This window comes from Neopsephotus bourkii, unplaced genomic scaffold (genome assembly GCF_033783945.1).
Source record: "Neopsephotus bourkii isolate Nb327-2 ecotype Australia unplaced genomic scaffold, CSIRO-AGI_Nbou_v1 NB_1535, whole genome shotgun sequence".
NCBI classification, from domain to species: Eukaryota; Metazoa; Chordata; class Aves; order Psittaciformes; family Psittacidae; genus Neopsephotus; species Neopsephotus bourkii.
This window is the reverse complement of record NW_026902011.1, coordinates 288,959-313,034: the sequence shown is the minus strand read 5'-3', so window position 1 is coordinate 313,034 and position 24,076 is coordinate 288,959. Positions and strand designations below refer to the sequence as shown.

The following is a 24,076-nucleotide window of genomic DNA, read 5'->3' as shown; positions in this document are numbered from 1 at the left end:
AAGTCATGAAAACCTGCTTCATCTCTTACCTGTCTGAGTGGAATCCTTAGGAGATATGTCAGCAAGGAGAGGTTTAAGTCAGATTCCTCAATTCAAGTCTCAAAGGACTTGAGAGACATTTATAAATCTGTAAAAAAGCGACTCTCTGGAATGCAATTCATATTATACAGAATTCATCATTAGTATATAATGCAAGACATACTCTTCTTACATTGAAGACAATATTTTTTTCTTCATTTCTGTAGGTCTCCTTTAAGAATGTGTCACTGTTGCTTTAGTCTGCATGCCTTTTCTGCTTTGTCTTGTTGGTATACCTTTAAAATAGCAAAAAATGAAAATGTATTCTGGGTCCAGTAACAATGTTGGGATGACAATTTTCTAGAGCTTTCCTAGAGGAAGGGTCATAAATGTGTCCAAATAGATTTATTTTGTCTTTGTAATTCTGTGTTACATATATGGGGAAAAAAATGACCCAGCAGAGTTACAGATGAAAATAGGACTGTTGTATCGAGGTTTTTTGTGAAAAACAGGAACATTTACTTCAGATAAATAATTTGTTTGTGTTTGGTGTGAACTTTGCTTACTGCAAGGTTTTCATTAGCTTATGAATTTACTGTGAAAGAATGCTGCTATTGCTTTTCTACCTTCTAAGTGTCACATTAGAAGAAACCAAGTGTTAATTAGTTTAGGTAAATATAACCTAAACAGTAGTTTGTAAATTTACATTGCCTTCTCTTCTGCATCAAGCTGTGAAAGTGAAAGCTATCCTGTATAGTTCCCATTGCTGTTCTGTAAGGCCTTGTTTAGAGAAAGAAGTTTATCTGGAACGTTGAGAAGAAAACAGCCTGATTAACAGTTAGTCTCAGGACTTAGGCTTTATGCTCAGCTTTCTTGACATTTTGGTTTTTCTCTTTTCTGAATGAAATCCTGGCACCATTGAAATCAATGTGAGTTATTGATCACTGCAAGAAAGCAAAGGTTTTACTCCTTTTCATTAGTTTCTCAAATCTATCAACATATTTGGACACCCTGTACCAGCATGAACTAAAGTTTAAGAAATTGAAGATCCTGTGGTGATGTAAGAGACCAGATAATAATCTTTGGCTACAAAACAGATTATTTTTTTTTTTTGGTTGGTTTGGTTTGTTGGTTTCTTTTGGGGTTGTTTTTGGTTTTTTTATTGTTTGTTTGTTTGTTTTGAGTTTAGGTTTTTTTGTTGATTTTTTTGTTGTTGTTGTTTTTGTTTGGTTTGAAGTTCATGTTTATGTTGGTCTCTTCAAAATACAAATCAGTGCAAGTAAAGATCTACTTAACAGTTATCTATGATTCTGTGATCCACCTTCTTGCTGTTCTCTGGAGCACAGTTGGGTGGTGAAGCAGTATTTTTCTGGGGGCTGCAGCTCTAAATAATAATAAAAAGAGTAAGGTAATTCCTTTGTTTTGAGCTCCGTCTGTTCTCTGTACTAACGACATCATGTCAGCATAACAGTTCCTCAGAACTGTTATCAAATTCTAACTTAATTTTACAATGACAGAAAAGTGTTACAAAGAGAACGGTAGTTTCACTTAACATTTCAGCTATAATGCAAAGTATTTTCAGGAGCAGTTAAGTAATTAAAGGCTAACCCAATGATAGGAAAAAATTAGCAATTCACAGATTTTTAAGATTTTGCTGTTAACAAACAGTTCTCAGGTTCCAAATTTACTTGCAGCTATTTTAAAGCTGATCTGATCATAGCTGTGCAAACTGAGACTTTACAAATGCACCTGTTACAGCTTTCATGTACATAGTCTGTGTTTTAAAGAACACTTATACTTGAGCAGTTAAATTTGCAAAAATTATGCCTGTGTGTTTAATTAACTTCTTGCCTTCTAATTGTAATTTAATTATGTGAACACTACATACTGGTAGGAAGATGCAAAACATGAAATGGATAAATTTACCAAATAAAGTGAAATTGCACTGATTTATTTTTCAAAAAAGTATTTTCATGTCCACCAAAATTCCACTCTCTTTTCTATTCCAGAATCGAATGGAAGAAAGCAAAGCACTCTTTAGGACAATTATCACATATCCATGGTTCCAGAACTCTTCAGTCATTCTGTTCTTAAATAAAAAAGATCTCTTAGAGGAGAAAATTATGTATTCCCACCTAGTTGATTATTTTCCAGAGTATGATGGTAAGTATAAAGACATCAGAGCTCATGCTCTATTTACACTGCAGTAATGAGGAATTGTAATAGCCTTGTCTAAATGCTAGACACATCGATAATTTAATATATTTACAATCATAGAATCATAGAATAGTTAGGGTTGAAAAGGACCTTAAAATCATCAAGTTCCAACCCCCCTGCCATGGGCCGGGACACCTCACTCTAAACCATATCACCCAAGGCTCTGTCCAACCTGGCCTTGAACACTGCCAGGGATGGAGCATTCACAACCTCCCTGGACAACCTATTCCAGTGCCTCACCACCCTAACAGGAAAGAATTTCCTCCTTATATCCAGTCTAAACTTCCCCTGTTTAAGTTTGAACCCATTACCCCTTGTCCTATCACTACAGTCCCTAATGAAGAGTCCCTCCCCAGCATCCCTATAGGCCCCCTTCAGATACTGGAAGGCTGCTATGAGGTCTCCACGCAGCCTTCTCTTCTCCAGGCTGAACAGCCCCAACTTTCTCAGCCTGTCTTCATATGGGAGGTGCTCCAGTCCCCTGATCATTCTTGTGGCCCTTCTCTGGATTTGTTCCAACAGTTCCGTGTCCTTTTAATGTTGAGGACACCAGAACTGCACACAATACTCCAAGTGAGGTCTCACGAGAGCAGAGTAGAGGGGCAGGATCACCTCCTTTGACCTGCTGGTCACACTCCTTTTGATGCAGCCCAGGATACGGTTGGCTTTCTGGGCTGTGAGCGCACACTGAAGCTGGCTCATTTTACACTTAAAAAAAAAAAAAAAAAAAAAAAGCTGCTTTGCAGTTTTTAATAATCTAAATTTTTAAAATATGATTGAGCTTTTGTGGGATTTTATAGACTGATAGGATTTCATTTTAAAAATTGGGGTGAAGGTTTAGACTGAAGTATAAAAGCTAAAAAAATAAAAAATAAAGAAAAAATTATGTGTGCCACTCAGAAAAACCAGTACCACACCTTCCACCCTTTTATTGTACCTCTTTGTTTCCTGTATTTCAGTTTTACATTATTTATGTGAAGCTTCATATGCTTGTCTGTAAAAAGTTTTGTGGTTTGTACAGCAGTTTCTACTAAACCTGTACTTTAAGAAAGTTTTCCTGAGGTAAAAACCTATAACTATTGTAAGGTAACTGAGTGGTAGTCTTGGTAACAGAGAAATCAAACTCATATAATTAGGGGTCTAAGGAACTAAATTCTCCTATTGAAAAAATAAATAAATAAACATCTTTTGTCCCACCGAAGAGTGAATAGCATATTTCAAAGCTGAATAAAAGAGTAAATCTCTTACGTTCAAATAGGAGACGTATTCCTGTTTAAGGGGAAGCAAAGTCTGCAGATCAGAACCACTCTGCAGTCTAAATTCAACATTGATTCATTCAATTTTTTTCTGAATTCCTGAGGTATTAAATGTATTTTTAAACCTCAGTTTTCCATTCTTGAACTTCAGACAAACACAAATTTAAATTACATTATAGTCAGTGGAGATCTGATTAGATAAGTAAGTTTGGATATAGTCTTTGAGAGAGGGCCGTGTCTAGCTACTGCCATGAAGCTGAAAATTCTAGGAGGTTGTTTAAAATAGTAAGTGGTTAACTTTGAAGAAATCAGTATATTTGAAAGTCTTAGAGTTTCCTTCACAAATACTGCAAATTTAATCATGGTAGTGTGAAACTTATCATTGCTGCTCTTTCTGTACAGCTGGGTGACCAAGCCAAAGGCTAGAGTCTGTTGTGTGTTAGAAGCTGTAGAAGCATTGAACATTCTCCTGGAGAGCTTATGATCTGTTTACATCTCCAAATCTCAGGAAATATGTTATCTGTATATATGTATGTATGTTCATATATGTGTACATGTGTCCATGTGCATACCTCTACATGCATTTGCAGCACACCAGAAATTACATTATTTCAATGCATTCCCTACATAAATTTTATTGTTACCTAAATTGAAATGTTAGCAATTTGTAATCTTGAAGTATTAAAGTTAGGTTATCATGCAGTTGAAAACTATGTGGGCATGTGCTAACCCCCCAGAGTACAGATTTCATAAGCACTGAAGGACAGAGCTACCTACAAGGGTTGAGTGCAGGGATTACCATGTAATGACAGGAATAAGGAAGAGAATGGGGGGAAGCAACACAGAAAACATGCATGTTCTGTAGAAACACAACTTCCAGAAATAGAAGAGCAAGGGAATAATGGCCTTCAAAAGTAGTTTGGAATAATGGAACAGAATTCAACAGCTTGTGTCTTATGTTCTTGCTTTTGCACTGCTCTTTTGGCTGTGAATGTAAATGAATCCTTACTGTTCCAGGCTGGAAGTCATTACTTTACCTTCTCTCTTCTGTAAAGCTGAACATGGGGTTTAGTTCTGTTCTTCTGAGAGTTACAACGTTAATTTAGATCTGATAGGATTATTATCATACATAATGTAGATAACAAGTGATTTGGAGAGCATGTGTATTTTATTACCACTAAAATAAATTAAATTCTGATGGTAGCAGTGTCAGAACAGTTCAGGATCTAACTTCATTATACTACCTATTAAAATACTTACAGAACTAGTAAGTGTTACCATGCTAAAATAACTGAAGTATAATTTAAATATAGTACACATAGACTGAACATTTACCAATTATGTTAACATTTTTTTTAAAGATTTACTAGTGTAGCTAATTTCTCTGTTTTCATTCTGTGCAGTTTTAAATTCCCCGTTTTAAATGTTATCAAAGAAAGAGGATAGTTGTCAGCGAAAGAGCACCTTTGACATGATAGCTCTAACTTGATAGAATTTATGAAATTTCCATCCATCTTTATTTTTCATAATTCCTACCAGGAAGAAAGTAGCTAGTGTATGGTGCTATTGATTAGCCCTCTTACATGAGGATTACAGACTGAGCCTTTCTTGTTTTTCTGTTAAAAGAGGTTCAAGTACTGAATTGTCTCTAAGGAAAGTGACTTTCTCTTCCTAATTATTAGGACCACAACGGGATGCACAAGCGGCACGAGAGTTCATCCTGAAGATGTTTGTAGACCTGAACCCAGACAGTGACAAAATTATATACTCCCACTTCACATGCGCTACAGACACAGAGAATATCCGCTTCGTCTTTGCTGCTGTCAAGGACACAATCCTACAGTTAAACCTGAAGGAGTACAATCTGGTCTAACTGTGTCTAGGAGGCCCTCCGAAACGACGTTTGTGTGATTGAAGATATACAAGAGGGACTGTATTATCTGTGAAAACAATTTGCATAATACTAATTTATTGCTGGCCTGGACTCTGTGAATGTCCACAGAGTTTGTAGTTAATATTATGATTTTAATTTAAACTATATGGAGGAAAAACAAAAGATGCTGAAGTACATTCACGGCACATTCCTCATTTTTTAGGCAAAACCTTGTGACTCAATGTGTTTTAAATTCTCAGTCATACATTATAAAGAATAGCAGGTTTTGCTAATGATGCAAAATCAAGCTGGTTTCCTCTTTCCCTGACCCTTTCTCTCTCCCTCTTTCCTCTCCCTCTTATCTTTTACAAGGTACAGTGGCCTTTTTTTTTTCCCTGCATTCCTAGGTGGAATATTTTCTGTTGAATTATTTGGTCAGGAAAATACTATCATATGAATTGAAATCATCAGTCATTCTAATTTTATAGTATGTACTTTATCTGAAGGATCAAAAGTACTGATACTGTGATTTTTAAATTCTTGACAGGGGTGTCTTAATTCTGTCTTCAGTTTTGGGACTAGAATATTTGAATTGCAAAATAGGATTACAGTTATCTAAGATACTAAATTTAACCATATTTTCACAGTTCAGAAAGATGCATAGGAGACAGTAATGACATAATTAAGACACACCTGGGATGTATATGTGTAGTATGTTAGAATCTTTTTGTTTGCCATGTGCCATTTCTTTTTCTTCTTTGATTCACAAATGCCAAATAGAAATGTCATAGACACTACATCTTCCCCAGTGGCTACAGCCTGAAACAGTGGGGTGATTTGTTGGGGTTTTTTTTTCAGTTGTGTGGGGTTTTTTTCTTAAGTTAGAACTTTTTTAAGTGTTCTTTTTCCACAATAGAAAAATTACTTTTATTGTTTAATGTTGCCAAATCTGGCTTTTTATAAAAACAATACTCTTGAAACATAAGATACAGATTGAAATGCCAAACTGATGGGTTGGGAACTGACCTGATTGAGTCAACTGCCAAATGATAAACAAACATAGTTTCAGCTCTCATGTTCCCTCTTTTAGAAGTTGTTCTATTTTCTAATGCCAAAACCAAAAGTGTGAGTGAATATGCTACAAGGTGCACCATGCACATCCGTGTGGTCTACTAATTTAAAGACAGTTTAAATCCTTATGTCAGGTATGACATGAGATTGTTTTATTTAATAATATCAAGGCACCTTTAGCTGTATAACAAGAAATCACTGATGAGAAATCACATTCAGGATCCTTTCTTGATAAGGTTGCATGTTAACTAACTGATTTGCAGACATTTGATGGGCTTTCATGCAAAATAGCCTCTCTCAACATTCTTTAGAAAAGATTTATTAACGTAAATGAAACAAAATCAGTCTTGAAATTTAAATGTGCAATTTTCTTAACAACAAAAAGTGCAGCACACAGTGAGTGATGATCCTTTATTCTGCAGCTTAGATTGAAAGGTGTTTTTTGACCAGGTGCGCACGATTGCTAGCAAGCAATAGAAAACTCGAAGCTCAGACATATAATTGGGTTGATTATCTGCTATGACAAGTAGCACTAGAGTGCACTTAACACAGAAGTTGCTGCCTCATAGCAGCAGATGGGAGGTGGAAAAAAGAATGGCTTATTAATCAATCACCGAAGTTGAACAATAAATACTAATGAGACCTTTTTTAATCCTTAATCCTCCCAAATCTAAACCAACAATAATAAGAACAGTTGTTATTTTTTGCTCCCTCTTAAAACACCTTGTAATTTAAAACTGGTTGTAGGTATAGTGCAATTATGAATGCTATAATCATTGTACATACATCTATATATATATATGGTGGCATCCATATTGGCTTTGTAATCATTAATTTTCGGCAAATTGAATGTGCTGTATTGATATGTATCTATGTAATTGTATGTCTTATAGCTAATTCACATTTTAAATAATGTTATTTTATTTACTTTTTTAAGAGAGAAGAATGTAAATTTTGTCAGTTTATTTCTGACTAGGGATTTGTTGTTGTTTTTTATTTACAAAAAAAAAACTATAGTAGAGAGCGGTACTAGCATCGTGCTGTATAAAATCATTTGCACATTCCTGAGTAGAACTAAATTGAAGACACCAAGTCAGAGGCCATTTGCATTCTGAATAATGCTTAAATCTTGTCAGGGCTTTATATAGATGTAGAAACCAGTCTTACTAGAACTTTTGTTGTTATGTCTAGGATCGGAGCATAAGCTTTTAGATGCAAATTTAATTTATATTTGGCAGATTCACATTAGGTTATTTTTACTTTTCTAATCAGCTTTATTAGAAAAGTAAATTTAGAAATATTTCGAAATCATTGTACAGAAGTACTAATGAAGTGTATGCTGTTACCCTAAAAATATCATGAAAAAATACAAAACATCAACAATCAGTCTTTTCAGAAACTGCAGAAAACTTAAATACAACAACAACATCCAGAAAGTCACTATTGTTAATGATTTTAATGAGTTAAAGCATTTTACTTAACAAAGCTAAAGCAGCTATGTCTAGGTTATAAAAAATGACACTGACATTCTGAATAGGGGATCAGAACAGTGACTCTACATATACAGCGTAACAAAATCGGTCCTGATCTTGCTATAAATGCAACAGAGTTTCTGTTCGCACAGTTCCACTGTTGATAATACCCCTTGTTTTAATTTAGGAACTGTATCCAAAGAAGAAAAAAAAAAGGAACATACACACACACACACAACACCCAACTCAGACAAACAAAAGAACCCCAGACGGTGGTGTCTTACTAAGGTTTGGGTTTGTTTGGGGATTTTTAGTTTGTTTCATTTTGTTATGGGATATTGGGTGAGGGAGAAGGAAATGTGGTTCTAAGTTTTGTATAAAAACAAAACAGAAGTTTACTCATGCTTTATAGTTACATTGTGATTGCAAAAATTTTTAAGAGTGTGTGCCACTGGGCTACTTATGGTATGTTTTAGATAAGTCAAATTTGTAGCAATGTTTAGATCATTTGAGCATGTTCTGGAAGAAAAAAAAAAAAACACAAAAAAAACAAATAGGCAAGCTTTACATAAATCACCTAACACAGCATTGCAGTGTGACAGTTTACAAAAACATTTCCTTTTTAAATGACGCAGCTGTTCCCACCTGCAGTGTATTCAGTTGTGGTAGTGGTGCTGTTGTTTTAATTGGTGGTTTCTACTATGCCTTACAGTGCTTGAGTCCAGAAGTTTGTGCCTCTAATATGAAGCTAAGGCAGAAATATCAAGACAGAAATCCTTTTAACTTTGCCAAAATTAAGTGATTTCTTTGAATGTCATATATGGGGGAGAAGGAAAATGTCTTGGGAACCTGTGTATTCTAGATGTTCACTAGCACAAGAAAGCTGTAATACGTGTTTTACAGAAACTTTAAACTTGCCTTTTTCACAAATTAACTGGCACTGTCCTTGCATATATAGGATGATGCAGCTATAAGGGCAGTTTACTTTTTATAATTCAGACTCTTTTGATTGTCAAGGTGTATGGACTGTAGTTTTTAATCATACTGCCACATGATTACGAGTCACTTTTTAAAGTTTGAAAGTGGAGAAGAGACTCTTTATGCTGGATATCAGTCAGAACTGACTGCATGATTTGCTAAAACTCTAAATGGGGAGAAAGGGCTGCATTGCTGGACTCTCAGCATTTGTTTGTAAGGTTCAGAAGACTTTCAGATTATTCAGCCTCATGACCCTTTCCTTTTTAACACATCCTTCACAAAAGAATGAAATATCAGGAGAAAATAAAGACATGTTAACCCACGTGAAAAAATAAAAATTAGCCAATTAATTTATTATATGTGCTGCTGTTCTTGGAGCTCTGTGCATGGTAGTCCTGCAGACTAATACATTAGTGAACTAATGAAGTGTGCACAGCATATTAACAAGGCCTAAAAATGACCTACCTCTAGCTAAGAGACCAGTAGAGTAAATACATTTTAGGGAGGCTGTCATAAGTTAGGAAGTTAAAATGTCGTGGTGTAGGTAATTAACTATGGTTTTTAGAAGTTCACACTTTTGTAAATACAGTCCCTTTCCTGACATAAACCATAAATTCTTAAATGCATTAAACATGTAAAGCCATCTGTCCCTGTCCAGTTTGTGAGTTTAGTGGGGATCTTGCAAAAACTATATGCTTAGTTTTAAGAGGAGCTACTGATACTTCCTCTTTCTTGGCTCTTGGTTAGCCATAACATTTTGAGTTCATCAGTCAAACCAGAAACATTTCTGTATAGTAAACAATGCATTGAGGGTCACTCTTTAGCTAGGTAAACGGATTTTACTGTAAGTTTCACTTAAGCTTTTTCACAGTAGCCATGCTGCACGGAAGAATGGAGTAGAGGGAGATTTTGAGGACAGTGTGAAAAATGGAAAGTCAGCCAGATCAGTCTTACTATAAATCTGTTGGTTTGGGTTTTTTCTCTCAAAATAGTCTAAGATGAAGTCTGTTGCTGAATTCCTCATTTACTGTGCTACAGGAAATCCTTATTTGACCAATTTTATGTTTTTTTTCTTCAGGGTGGGGTATCAGATATGTTTTTAAACAGTATTTAAAAATAAAGATCATATTTGCTGTTCTTAAAGTGTCATTTAAATGCATGTATTGTGTGTTGTTTGAGGGACAGAAATAGGGTTTTTGAAAACTAATATTGTACAGTTACTGCCCCTCAGAAATATTGCTGGTTAAAAATACAGTATTTTTGGCCATAACTTCGTACTATAGTATCTTAATTCCTTGAAATTTAGCTTTTCTGAAACATTATTTGGGCTTGTTTTTCTCCCATAATGCTTATTATGATAAATGTTGTATTATCCCATAATTACTTTTTAATTACACATGCTCTGTCATCATTGTCTAAATATTAAATTTTCCAGAAGATTACAGTCACAACGTTCAAAACACATGTAAGATTTGTTACAGTGGAGATGGCATTAGTAGAAGGGGGTTTTGATTTGTTCACTATGGAAACTTGGAAGCATGAGGGGAAAGAAATAATAGCCTGTATCTCACTAACAGAAAACTCTCAGAATTTGTAGGTGGTAAGGTGAACTTCTGAAGCATTTTGCCTGTTTGCAGTAGTACTGCAAAACCAGACTTTCTTTGACCTTTACGTTCACCTATGTCATGATAGGAATCACGGAAAGATGCCTACATGTTGCTTTTCATGTCTTGTATCTGATCAGCAGTCAGTGGATCTCAAATCTTCATTATTTGAAGAACTAGAATTTCAGGTCAGTTGCAAAAATTAGTTTGTTCTTTGGTGTGTGATTGCAACAGTTTTAAGTAAGATTTCTGAAGTCCAAACAGTTTGCTTAAGCAAGGACTCGAGTTAATGGTTCCTGATTTTCTTTTGCTGTTGCAGAGGGTAAAGGGGAAGGATCAGTGAGGAAGGACTTACTTTATGTCTCAGTGAAGATAATGTCAACAAAAATACAGTGTAAGTGGTGATCTTTAGGTACGTGAAATAGATGTAGAAACTGTATCTGTGTGATATATTGTGTGTAGTTGTGATAAAACCTTACAGCACATACTATGATTTCATCACCTGATTGCCACCCGCTTTGTAGGATACTGTCCCAAAACCCTGTGAGTTGCAGAGTACTTTTAGGCTGCCATAAATTACACAGCTGCCAGCTCCTCAGGAATGCATCTGTTGTCAGTACCTGGTATCAAGGCAAGTAATCTCCTCTTATATCTCATTATTACAGAATTAGCCTCAAAGACCTTCTCAGTTCCCAGTCCTCAGCTACACTGGGTTTTCCCTCTGATATATGTCAGTCCTGCCACTTGTCCAGCCAATAAACTGAGTGAAAAACCCTACTCATTTTTGCTATTGCTTGGCTCATTTGGTCTAATCTTCAGAGATTTCAGCCAATTCGGCTTGGTGTTAGGGGTGGAGAAGTACAAGAACTGGGCTTTCATCTCTCAGAAAAACAAATAAATAGTTCTTGTTTGTTTCCAGGAAGATCTTAAAAAAAGGGGGGGGAGGGAAGGAGGATATCATCTTCTTCTTTAGGTGTTTAAAATGCCATGTCACTGTGCAGGACATGAAAGGTTTACTGTGTCCTTGTCCAAAGCACTCTTTCCTTCTCCACGCACACTTGTCTTACCACATTGATTAATTGCTTGCTGCCATCGAAAGGAAATATTCTTACAGTACTGCTTTATGTGTGTACACTCTGAAATACTTTCTGATCCTTGTGAATAAAATGTAAATTGGTCTGCTAAAATTCAACAATTGATGAAGTGTAATACAGCTCAAGAAGGCTGCACTTTTTGCTTGATCTTATATTCTTTCTGCAGTTTTGTTCTGATTATTTTTCTGTATCTTTCCTTTATCCTGTTTGCCATAAAGAGAAGGTTGCTTGACACATCAGATTCAGTTCTGGTTATCATACTGAATTGATTATACTGGCTGAATTAAAGACAATTGTGACTAACTTAAGGAAGTTCCTGTAATCAGGGACAGACCCAATTAGCCTTGTAGACACGCATTTCAGAAAACAAAACTAGCACTATAGTTGTGATACAGTCAACTGAAGGATATAGTAGGCTAACATGCACCAAACTGGGCCAAAGTGCCCATCTTAATATGTTAATTTGCCTTGCCAATAGAGAACTGTGTTTGCCAAGAAGTTACTGAAAATTTTATCCTACATTCCTGTGAGGTGGTTAATGCAGTCATCAGGCTGGCCCTCAACTAAAGAGAGGCATTAATTGAACAATGAGTTCAAATGTATTCTTGCAGAGATAAGTTACTGCATAAGATTACATGACACTAACAAAGATGACTTGCATGCAGTAAATAGTTACAACATTTCACTTTTATACATCTATTATAAAGAGGAATCACTCCCTAAAAAAAAGGTCCAAGAAGTATCTGGAGTCTCTCAACAACTGTCAGTTAACTGTGCACAAGTGTGACTATTGTATAGTAGAGGTTAATAAATTTGTTATCACAGGCTGTAGAATATTTGGTTTATCCTAATGCTGATTTTGGAATGGCAGAACAACGTTTTTGTATCACTATCTTGATTGCTGTCTTTCTCAGCATGTTTTAGAGAACGTTCACAGTTACTGATAGGACCTGGTTTATTTTACCTCAAGAAATTGACTAAATTGTTAAAATCCATCATTAAGGTTTTTCTTCAGGTACTTTAGAACTTCAACATTTTATCTGACATTACCTGAAGTCAAGCAGCATGAATGTAATTGAGAGGCAAAAGGCCAGACATAAATATAATCAAATTGGATACTTGCCTTGCATAATGATCTTTCAACACGTAGTATCACTGTAGTACGTCTCAGCATTAGCAAATAGTAGTCTATTTGAGTAGCCTAGCAGATGATCTTTTTATTTCTTCACTCTTCAATTGTTCTGGTGAAAATATGAAATAACAGTTGGGTTACATTAGGCTACAGAACCAGAATGTGAATTCCTTTCCCCAGCTGTCCACCACTGTATGCCCTGGTTTGCTATTTTAGAGAGCCGTAAGTGTGACCTTTATTTAGTCTCCTGTTGTACAGCAAGCAAAAAGTCAGGTCTCTGCCAGCAGAAATTAAGGAAATGGCAGACAAGTTTAGCTGCTGCAAACTTCACTGTCTGCAATCTATTCACACTATTTTAGTCTTTGCTTTTAGTAATTCTGTGCTAAATATGTGTTAGTAGAAGGAAAATAAATCCACTTGTCTGCTTGGAGGTCTTGGAGTAAAAATTTTACTCCACTGAGAGCTGTGAAAAAGAAAGCTGCTTTTGTAGAGGAGGCTTCTGTTAGAGTTGGTCATCTGATACTTTCCAATCCCCATAAATTTGCTAGTTTAGGATCTGTAAGTAACAGAGGTAAAAGCGTTAGTGTAAAGTGTATTGCCATCGCCAACAGCAGTCTGGAGCAGACTGACTCAGGCTAATGTGGCATTATTTCAAAATGGGAAATTCCCGCATAGTACACTGCTGTTGCTGTGCCGCCTGTGAACTCAGGGTCCCAAAGGGTGCAGATTTTATCAGAAAGGTTTGGTGTCTGATGTGTCCGCATTCGAAGCCAGAGCAATTCTGCTGTTCTTTACTAAAATACAATTTCTCTACCACAGATACACCTTACCCACTTTCTGGCTTTCCCCTCTATTTCTCTCTCATTTTAATTTAAAAAAAAACAACTTCCAAGGGAACCAGGAAGGCTATCAATGTCCTACACCCTCAGTCCAGACAACAGCTTTCAGTAGTCTTTGAGCCCTCAACAAGGCAACAGGTTTATGAATGTGATCACTGGTTTTAATTTTGAGCGTGTAATTAAAGCATCAAGCCTGTAATGTCTGGTGGGATTCAATATGTAAATAGCCCTTGTACTTAAGGAAGATGCCTTTACTGATACTGCAAAAGTTGGTTTCAAGTTCACAACTTCTCAAGTAGCCAGCAAAGAAGTGACTGATCGTAGACTGCCATTAACAATGTACTAAGAGCTACAGGGGGAATGAGCAGGACACGAGACTGTGAAGTATCCACACACTGAAGTTACTGATGTGGGAGGAGTTTCTTTTTGTGGAATACTAATTCAGTAACTACTTAATGCTTGGGCCAAAAGTACACTGAGAAAATGGCAATGTGGAAATCATCATACCACTTCATACAAACTCTTTAAAAAATACAAAAAATGTAAAATCTGAGGCATTTTTTCCAAGATTTTGAGGCTGTCATTAAAACACAATTTTAGAATGTATCTGTAAAACCATACCCTGTCTAGCTGTAAGTGCAGGAGCTGTGACACTTAGGAAGTGGCAAATATAAATAAAGAATTTAACACAAGCTGATGCCAGGTTACATAATTTTACATCTTTCATCACAGACAAACACTTGCAGGTCATTTTTCTGTATGTACATGCACATTTCTGTAGCATAGCAAGCATGTCAGGCATTTTATGTCTGAGAGTGCCAAAGTTTTACATATAATGCTTACCTATTTAAAGAATTTCCAGAAAGGTATTGTAAAACTGTTGTAATTTCACAGGCTTTAATGAAAAGTAGAAGTTGTGTTCTGTTTGTTGTTTTTATTTTTCTTTAAATTAAACCGAAGTTTATTTTAAAAGTGTTTTTTACAAAAGCCTGAGTTTCATCGTATCTTACGTCTTAAGTGCGGTGATGGTTGTTCTAGGGGCTGAAGGATATTGGGTTTTCACAGACTCCAATGATGATGAGAAAATCCTGGATGCTAAAGTAGCATGTGGTCAAGAGACCGGAAGTATCTTGTGAATGTCTGAAAACAGAAATAGTTGGAACATATATTTTTCTCAAATCTTGTTGTATATTTCATCATTTAAATCTTACCATTTGGTATATTAAAAATTTCAGATGTCCTTCTCAATGTCTTTGGTGTTAATATTGTATGTATTGATTTTTAGCTTTTAATTTTTCAGAACTATACTGAATAAATTTGGAACTAATTGATCATTTTTTAAGCAACTTCAACTACATTTGTTAGCATTTACTACAAAGTTGCATTTGTCTTCCTAGAAAAATGGTAATAGGGTGGGAATTATTTATCTACCAAAGAAATAAGACTCTTTTTTCATCATCCATGTTCTAGCAAAGCAAACACTGTCACAGTAAATACTGTAAAAACAAACAAGCACTTAGCAGATCCTAGAGGTTATGTACTTCCCATGCAAGACTTGCTATTGGCAAAGGGTTTGCACTTTTCCAAAACTTAAGTGTTAGTTACAGGGTCACAGCACATCTCAATATCAAATTCAGAAAAACAAACAAATAATGCTCTCCATTTCTTCATTGAATTTCCATCCTCCCTGGAGTAGCCTTCAAGGAAATGACTTGCATTTATCATTTGCAGTAGTCAGTGCTGAAATTCTGACCCATAAGTGCCATGTCACTGACTTCATAAGCCTACCCTTACTGTTGCTTAACCTCAGGATGAGCACCATTTTTTGCCTGTGAGAGCTAATGGAGAATATCACAGTTCTAGGATTAGCGTGGTCACCTGAAGTACGTATGGTGATTTTGTGCCTTTGCTTCCCTCTTTGTTGGGGTAGAAATCCAAACATCTAGTCTTGAGTCCAGGATTTGAGGACTGTAATTTATTATGATTATCTGAAGAGTCTGGAGATCAGTACTGGCAGATCCGCTGCAATTTCACAATGAGCAAACCCATCACCAGGTAGCTTTACAGAAGTGCAGTTCATTTTGTTTACAGAGAAAACACACTGTAATAAACCAAATAGCTTACATGCCTCCTAATGAGTCATCCACAAAAGCCCCTGACCATTGCTGTGCACAACAGGCTTCTCCTGAAATTCTTACCAGTTTATATGTATGAAATCCCAATACCAAAGGTATTTTCTCATTTCTGCTGAAACTGCATGGACTTCTTTGTGAAGATGGAATATTTCTACTTGAAGTATCAAAAATACTGAATGCCTAGGAAAAGTAAATGAAACATGCTGCTATGGACGTTATTCCAGGGCTTGCCCTCTGGTACTTTTTTTCACAAATTCTGCCTGTGCTCAGTGGGCACAGATTCAATGCTGAGGAACTTTAAAATTTCACAAGTTGTTGGCGAGTGGTATGTCAGTCACTTTTCCAAACAAAACCGATGAGTGGTCATCTACCAGGATGATGAAAACTCATGCCAGAAATACAAAGGGTTTTGTTCCTGGCAGAAAAATAACTACGTAAACCACCAAGGTTCTAAAGATGTAGGAGTTATAGAAGCACCTATTTCTCATAAATAGATGAAGAAAGGCATTATCGTGGTTTAACCCCGGCCAGACAGCTTGTTCACTCACTCTCCCCCTTCTTGCCCTCCCCCTTCTTGCCCTCCCCCTACTCCCAGAGGGACGGAGAGGAGAATCAAAAAGAATGCAACTCCCATGGGTTGAGATAAGAACAGTTTAGTAACTAAGGTATAACACAAATCACTACTGCTATCACTAATACTAATAATGATAAAGGAAATAACAAGGGAATAGAATACAACACCTCATCACCAGCTGACCGATAACTTGCCCCTCCAGCCCGACCAAGCACCGACCGGTATCTCCTCCAACCCTGCAGTCCCCCACCCCTTCCGGGTAACTCTCCGTTACCTCCTGGGCATGACGTGCTGTGGTATGGAATACCTCTTTGGTCCATTTGGGTCAGGTGTCCTGTCTCTGCTTCCTCCCGGCTTCCCTCCTCCCTGCCAGAGCATGAGGCCCACAAAGTCCTTGGCCAAACCAAAACATCATTGTTATCAGCTCTGTTCAGCCCGAAAGTCAAAACACAGCACTGCACCAGCTACCAAGAAGGTGAAAAATGACTGCTACTGCTAAACCCAGGACAGGCAGTTTTTGGTAAAGTTAGCAAGATGTATTTTGATTAAATTTGTTATTTAAAGAGAAAACACCTATTTTATATTTTGTTGTTAGGGACAGAATATTAAAAATCTATACATTTTAATAGATCGAGAGCACCACACATACCTGAGAACCTGCCTTGCACAGTTACACTTTTCATGCTTTCTTAGTATCTGCTTCAGTCTCCCAGAAATTACTGATAAACACTCCCACAGAAACGGACTCTTTAATTAATTTAAGACAATATTCTCAGTTTCTATAACATATTACTTCCATATGTGGTCCCATTTTGAGGATGCATAGGCTGCAGGAGTATCTTACCTGTACAGCGAGTGTGTCAGCGCAGTGTTTCCATACAGTCTGCCTACAAAAGGGTCTGACTGACAGGCTAACTAACTCTCCAACTGCAACTTCTTGTTTTTTAAAAGGCTTTCTTCGCTTCTCAGTAGCACAGTGTAATCCCCCACTGTGCTCTTCAGGAGAAGTGCTGAAGGTGAATTTAGCTAACTTGAAACCAACCTAACTGCTGCCATTTTACCCAGAAAGGTTATGCTTTTCAGCCTCTGTATTTTATAGCTCTGTCCAGCAAGGACTGAATGCCTCAGCTCCTGAAATGGGATTCTGCTAGGCAGAGCAACCTCAAAAAGTGGACTTATTTTTCAACTTGGTATATTTCTTAGTTACCATCCACCGCCTTCCAGAGGTCTCAACTGCAGTGACCTTAGGTCACAATCACCTAACTACAGCACATCTAGCAGACAGGTTCTTGTCTGTTGCATCCAACAACAAAGTCCCTGGTTGCCATCCAGTCTTACAGGCACTTAAAACGTATCTTCAAGTTATTATCAACATGACAGAGGTGATTTTTTGGAGTTGCTCAATGTGGCTGTATGTGTGACTACAAGAAACATGGTACTTTGCCAATAATCCAAGATAATTCAGGTTATGAAGAACATGCATGCATGTTCATCCCTTAATATATGATGTATGCCGTCCTTCATATAACCCAAATCACAAATGAGGGAAGCTGGGATATGTGCATGGCCTGTAGATATCCCTTCAACCAAAGTTTCTCCATGCATGTGTTAGTAAGTTCATGGACAACACATCACAAACTATCATTTCACTGCCGTTCACAACCTGGGCCACTGAACTTATTTTTTACATTTTAGATAACACAGTAAAACTTTATGTTTCAGGTTCATGCACTATTGAATTCAGAGTTTTTAAATAAATGTTTACAGTTTGAAAGCAGAAGATATAATGAAAAGATTTTTGCTCTAACATCATAATTTATGTGAAATGCAAGTGAAATCTATAATAGGTCTGTGATAATAGGTCAAGAGAAGCGTCTCTTCTCCGTGATAGATCAGCCCTGGAAATCTAATGCAGGCCTTTATTCAGTGAAGTGCCTGATGTCACAAGTGTATTTAGTTTATCTTCAGCACTTGAAAAGTCACACTCACGAGGAAATGTGTCAGCGAATGATAAGGGACAGAGGTATGGGAATAAATGAGTCCCACAGGAAAGTTCATTATGTAAAATATAGGCAGAGTGCCAGTGGCCTCCTAGTTCTATCACTGACACACCAAAATGACTTACATCCCAAGCTTTGTGCAGCTCTAGTAAACACTGTGGTTAAATGTTTTACCACTTTAGACTTTTCATATCTCTTTGTCTCATTCTGACCTCTTCCTTCTACCACTACTGAGTCCTCTGTCAGATCTGGAAGTGTCTTCTGATCATCTATCTGCCTCAATTCTTACAACCGTTCTAAAACCATCTCAAGTTTCTGAATGCCATCACGTCAATGTGTTTTGCCTACTGAAAGTAGCAGAAAGCAGTTCTTGCAAAATCAGAATGAGTCAGGAGCATGGACGCAGGTCCTGGGAACATGCCATAAGCTGCATTCACAATGGTTTGATTTGTTGACTATAAAGATTGCTGTTGGACAGAGTGAAAGGTGTGCTGGAATGAAGTATTTCCAGAAACTGAAAGACTACAGCTCTGAATAGAAGTGACAGACTTGATTACAGCTGAGTTTAATACATTCCTGCCAAGGAACAGGGAAAATGAAAAATCACTTTTGCATATAAGGCCATGATTTTTAAAAGTTTTTAGTTTACACTAAAAAATAATTTCAGAAAACCAGCTGTATCCTGAGCTGTATCAAAACGAGTGTGACCAGCAGGTCAAGGGAGGTAATGCTCTCCCTCTAGTCCACTCTTGTGTGACCCCAACTGCAGCAGAGGGTTCAGCTCTGGGCCTCTCAATACAAGAAGGGCACAGACTTGTTGGGGTTGGTCCAGGGGAGGGCTATGAAGATGATTAGGGGGCTGGAGCATCTCTCCTATGGAGAAAGGCTGAGAGTGTTGGGCTTGTTCAGCCTGAAGAAGGCTCCAGAGAGACCCTGGAGAAGTCTTCCAGTACCTAAAGGGGGCCTACAGGAAAAATGAGGAATGCCATTTACCAGTGAGTGTTGCGAGAGGATGAGTGGTAACAGTTTTAAAACAAAAAAGGCTAGATATAGATCAGAAATTAGGAAGATGCTCTTTACTGTGAGGGTGGTGAGGTGCTGGCACAGGCTGCCCAGAGATGTGGATGCCCCATCCCTGGAAGTGTTCAAGGCCAGGTTGGACAGGACTTTGAGCAGCCTGGTCTAGTGGAAGGTGTCCCTACTCATAGCAGGGGGTTGGAACTGGATGATCTGTAAGGTCCCTTCCAACCCAAACCATTCTATGGTTCTGCAATTCTATGACAACTTAATAGTAGGAATAGGTGTAACTTTAGAAGTGGTAGGTCAACCCAAGAGAAACAAAACAGCAGCAGTAATTCTAAAATGGCATGGTTCAAGTATTTTACATGCAATATTATAGGAGAAAGGCCTCATTCCTCCATGCTTGCGCATTAAAATTAGTGTTCCTCTTTCAGATCCCTTTTAGTCAAACCCAGGCTAGGACCAGAACCGCATTAATGATATTCATGATAGCAGACCTACAAACTGAGCTGTGGAGTTCATTAACAGGAGCTTGATGATGGTAAAGGCTACTGAGCAGTGGCCTTGTGCTCTTAAGTGAAAACCATTTTTTGAAATTTTTGATAACCCAGTTCCCTCCCAGCTGATTTTTTTTTTTTTCCAGTAGAGGATTTCAGCTATTTTCCTCCCAGAATAAACCAACATGGACAGGGGTTGGCGTTGCTGCTGACATTAGAAGCCCTAATATTTTCCATACAAAATAATCAATGTATATTTTAGTAACATCTATGTGTCTATTTTAATTTTTTAAGGCAAACTTTTTTGTCATATCGTATCTAATTCTTCTTGAATATTTATTTCAAATATTTTGAGAAACTTTGTTACTAATCTCGCAGATTATTTTTCTTCACTTGTTTCAACTAAAGGAATCCAAAAGCCTGTTTTCATTAATGTTTCTCAGTCTTGCGATAATTCAAATGAGCAAGCAATTATCTGCTCTATTTCCACTACCTGGTTTGCAGATCTCCACATGGTGCATGTTTGATCTTAAATTCATCAATGGTCTTTTAGAGAGCAGGCTGTTTACTTATAAAAGGCAGCATTCACCTTTGAAAAAATCTGTTTACAGCTGTTGAACTGCATTGCAAGCTCTAGGCCTTTCCCTTTCAACCATACTAATTCATGCTTACCGCTTTCTATGTAACTCAGAAGCTAAAGGCAGGATTTCAACCCTTTTCCCAGTATTTTATGTGGTTTTCATTCAGTGGACATAGATACTATGTTTTTTAAAATACCTGCAAGGATGGTCACTCAAACCACTTCCCTGGGCACCCTGTTCCAATGCTCGAAAACCCTTTTGGTGAATAAATTTTTCCAATATCCAATCTAAACCTCCCCTCGCACAACTTGAGCCTGTTACTTCTTGTCCTGTCACTTGTCTGGGAAAAGAGACCAACCCCCACCTCACTACAACCTCTTTTCAGATAGTTGTAGAGAGTGGTAAGGTCCCCTCTGAGCCTTCTCTTCTTTATAATAAACAACCCCAGTTCCCTGCATTTATTATAGTCAAAAGAGTTCCTGGAATTAATCTATGTACCTGATACTTCAAATGTGCCACTTGACCAAAGCTAGGAAATATTAGGAGTGACGTATGGGTTTAAAATAAGCACAGAGTACTGCAAAGAAAAAACACAATTTTAAATGAATTTATTACATCAAGAGAAAGATATTCCATAACAACACAGATTGGGATAAAGGTTCATCTTGACTTAATAGCAAAGGGAAGGGAAAGCTCTTAAGGATAAGTGATGCTAAAAAGGCAAATGTTTTACAGTACATTAAAGTATATTAGCAATATTAGAGGTCCTTTGTGGTTTTAAATCAAATGGTAAAACACAAGGATGAAGAAATCATGCAGCAGGCATATCAGATGCTATCATCTGGTATATGCCTGAAGAGAACATAGTGAGCTGCTGCCACGTGGGTGTGATTAAGGATTTCTAACCCATTAGTAACCAGGGATAATTGTGAATAATACTGAGCAGGAATTAAAACAGGCCCAGATAACTTGCAGCCAAAACTTCTGCGGTCTTGTTCTATTTGATGTAAAATTTTAATAAGGCATGAACTCTAAAAGAAATACCAGAGGATTGTTACAGTTCTGCTGTTGTACTACAGCCAGCTGTGGTTTGATTAAAAACGGACATCAGACAGCACAAGTAAACACCTGATAAATTTTCAAAAACAATCAAAACCTGAATGTTCCTAAATGCTTTATGATTAACTGAAGAACAGCACAAGAAGTGATACAACCAGGCTCCCTCTTCCAGCTCTGCCATAGTTGCAGTGTGATCCAGTCTAAATGGATTCACTGGTTGTCTTGCCTTTCAGATAGGAGTTGTGGAGGACGGGGAGTAAAAACTGAACAGGCTTTTCTGGGAGGTAATTCATTATTTTAAGTGAAGTTTAGGGTTAGGGCTAGATAACACAAAAATGCAAAACTTTAGTGTATTTGCCAGGAACCGGAATGTATTTTTTTCCAAAACATCTTTTAATTCAATATATTTATAAGTCTCTCTTTGAAGCTGTGGTTATTTAACGTGTTTTTATCAGCACTGTAAAATACTTGAACCTGACAGAATATAAAGACTGCTGTTAGGCCTCATTACCGTAGCACTAGATGGTGAGTTTAAATCTTCCACAGATAACAAAACATTTATGTAACATTAATTCTATTTAGTATTAATTCTATCTAGTAGTTTTAATTGTAAAAATATGGGATTTCTTTCCTTATAAAATAGGAATGCAGTCTTGTAGTTAAATGTGCATTAGCTCCTTTAATCCTACACAGCGTAAGACTTTACAAAACAACATTAGCAAATCTTAACAGCAGCACATATGTGGAGTTAGGAAAATTCTACTATGTGGTCAAATCTTTACAGTTTAAGAGAGGAGTTTTTCCTCTTATCCTTCCTCTTACGTAAACAACAATCTGAAAATTCCTTTGCTTCCTCATTTGCTTAATTTGCTTAATGTCTTTTTTATTTCTCTCACGAGATAAGACACACCAGCAGTTTCGTTTTATTCTCATCGGGTTTTGGTTGTAAGCAGTTGTTTGGTTGTAAGTGGGTAACATCACACTGAAAAGATGAGATTAGCCTACCACACAATTAAATTAGCAAAACTTGGCTATGGTAAGTCTCAGACATGTTAGAAAGAAACCCGAGCTGCCACTGCTACTGTTCTCAAAGTATTCCTACACAAGGACCAGTTTTGTCTTTTGAGAATTAGACTAGTTTGTGATTTTTATCCAATTGCTTCTTCACTTTCAAGCTGCCACTTTAATTAGCATCCTTTAGTCCAAGCTTTTCTGTTGAAGGGTAAGAGTATATTAAATAATGTGAACTTGGAAGGTGGTTGACTCTGGGGTATTTTTCACTGCACCAGTATCTGGGGTCATTGAACCTATCAAACTTGTTTGGGCCAGTAAGTAAGTTTCTCTGGATCTGTTCCTTTTAAGGAGTGCAGCTACTGTGAGTTACTGAGCAATAACATGCACAAAGTACACAGCTTGGCAAAGAAAATAAACGTGTTAGCTGGAAACTTTATCACTGTGTTAAACAACAAAACAAACAGGAACTCAACCACTCACCCTAAAGAGAAAGTCACACATGACTGTTAGTGCAAAATTGAGTTTATTTTCATCTCCCAATTTTGAAATATGCGTAACATTTGGGGTCTGTTTCTCTTTGAATCTCTGTATCCTACATAACTGTTTAATCCTAAGAAAAGCAGACATAAACCACTACCAAATAAAAATCTGTTTCCATTTTTCACAGATTAAAACAACCATGCTCTATGAAGGCCCAGAAAAAGCACCAATTTCTCATTTTTACATAGTTTTTGAGTGAATGACAGCAGAAGTTGCAATGCTCTTCTACCACTGCTGTTGCTCTGTAGTAGGTAAGAACATATTCTTAGCTAGAAAGAGTTAAGGAAAAGCATATATGTAGTTTAGGAGTAAAACTGAAATACCAAGTCTTCTGACTTGAAGTTCTCTCTCCATATCAGCAATACCCCAAAAGCCACTGTAAGCCATTGAAATACAACTACTTTTAACAATAGAAAAACTTAGGTTACTTCCCTCATTGAACCTACATTGATACAGTTCTGATCATGTTCTTCCTAAAGCATAATCTTCCCTGCTTCTGTAGAATTTATTATTGTTACACTTACTGCCATTTTGATTTAAGCTACTACTTCCATGTAAAGCACATAATAAAATATATCATTATGAAGTATCTAAAAGTTTCTCCTACTGCAGCTCCTTTCCAGGTTCCTACCCCTACCTAAAACAATATCCACTCTCTTCCTGGTTATTACAGAGCACTGCTTCTTGGTTTTTTTCAGTTGGTACCCTCCTGATTTGAAGATGACGTTCACTTGTAAGGAAGCATAACAACAACGAAAATGTGATAAGGAAAAGAGAGCAGTGTATGATTTTGTGTGTCTTTCATGCAAGCAGAAGAAAGAGGGAAGTACCTGTACCTGATTTACGATGTTGTGTACAAGATAGTCACTGAAAATTACTTCTGATTATCCTCTATGAGGTCAAATATAACTACCCCAATTAACAAAAAGGAGTGATTTAAAACTTTTCTCAATTGCATGCAAGCACAGCCTTTTCAGCTGCTTTTCAGCAATACAGACATGTCAGACTATCAGATGTTTGAGTTATAGGCATTTTTATATCTCTCCAGATTTTTTAAAATCTCAAACCTGCTCTTAGCAAACCATACACCTTTTTTAGCTGA

The 24,076-nt window shown here is 37.0% G+C and overlaps 1 protein-coding gene across 1 annotated transcript in view; it reads left to right on the top strand.

Moving 5' to 3' along the window:
* The window catches only part of LOC133221428 (guanine nucleotide-binding protein G(q) subunit alpha), a 121,093-nt gene extending 113,562 nt beyond the window's left edge, over nt 1-7,531 (top strand). Inside the window, exons 6-7 of the mRNA XM_061370303.1 lie at nt 2,028-2,181; nt 5,174-7,531. Coding sequence (XP_061226287.1) covers nt 2,028-2,181; nt 5,174-5,364 — 345 coding nt within the window. The 3' untranslated portion in view covers nt 5,365-7,531. The remainder of the gene's footprint in view (nt 1-2,027; nt 2,182-5,173) is intronic.
* Nucleotides 7,532-24,076: the final 16,545 nt, after the last annotated feature.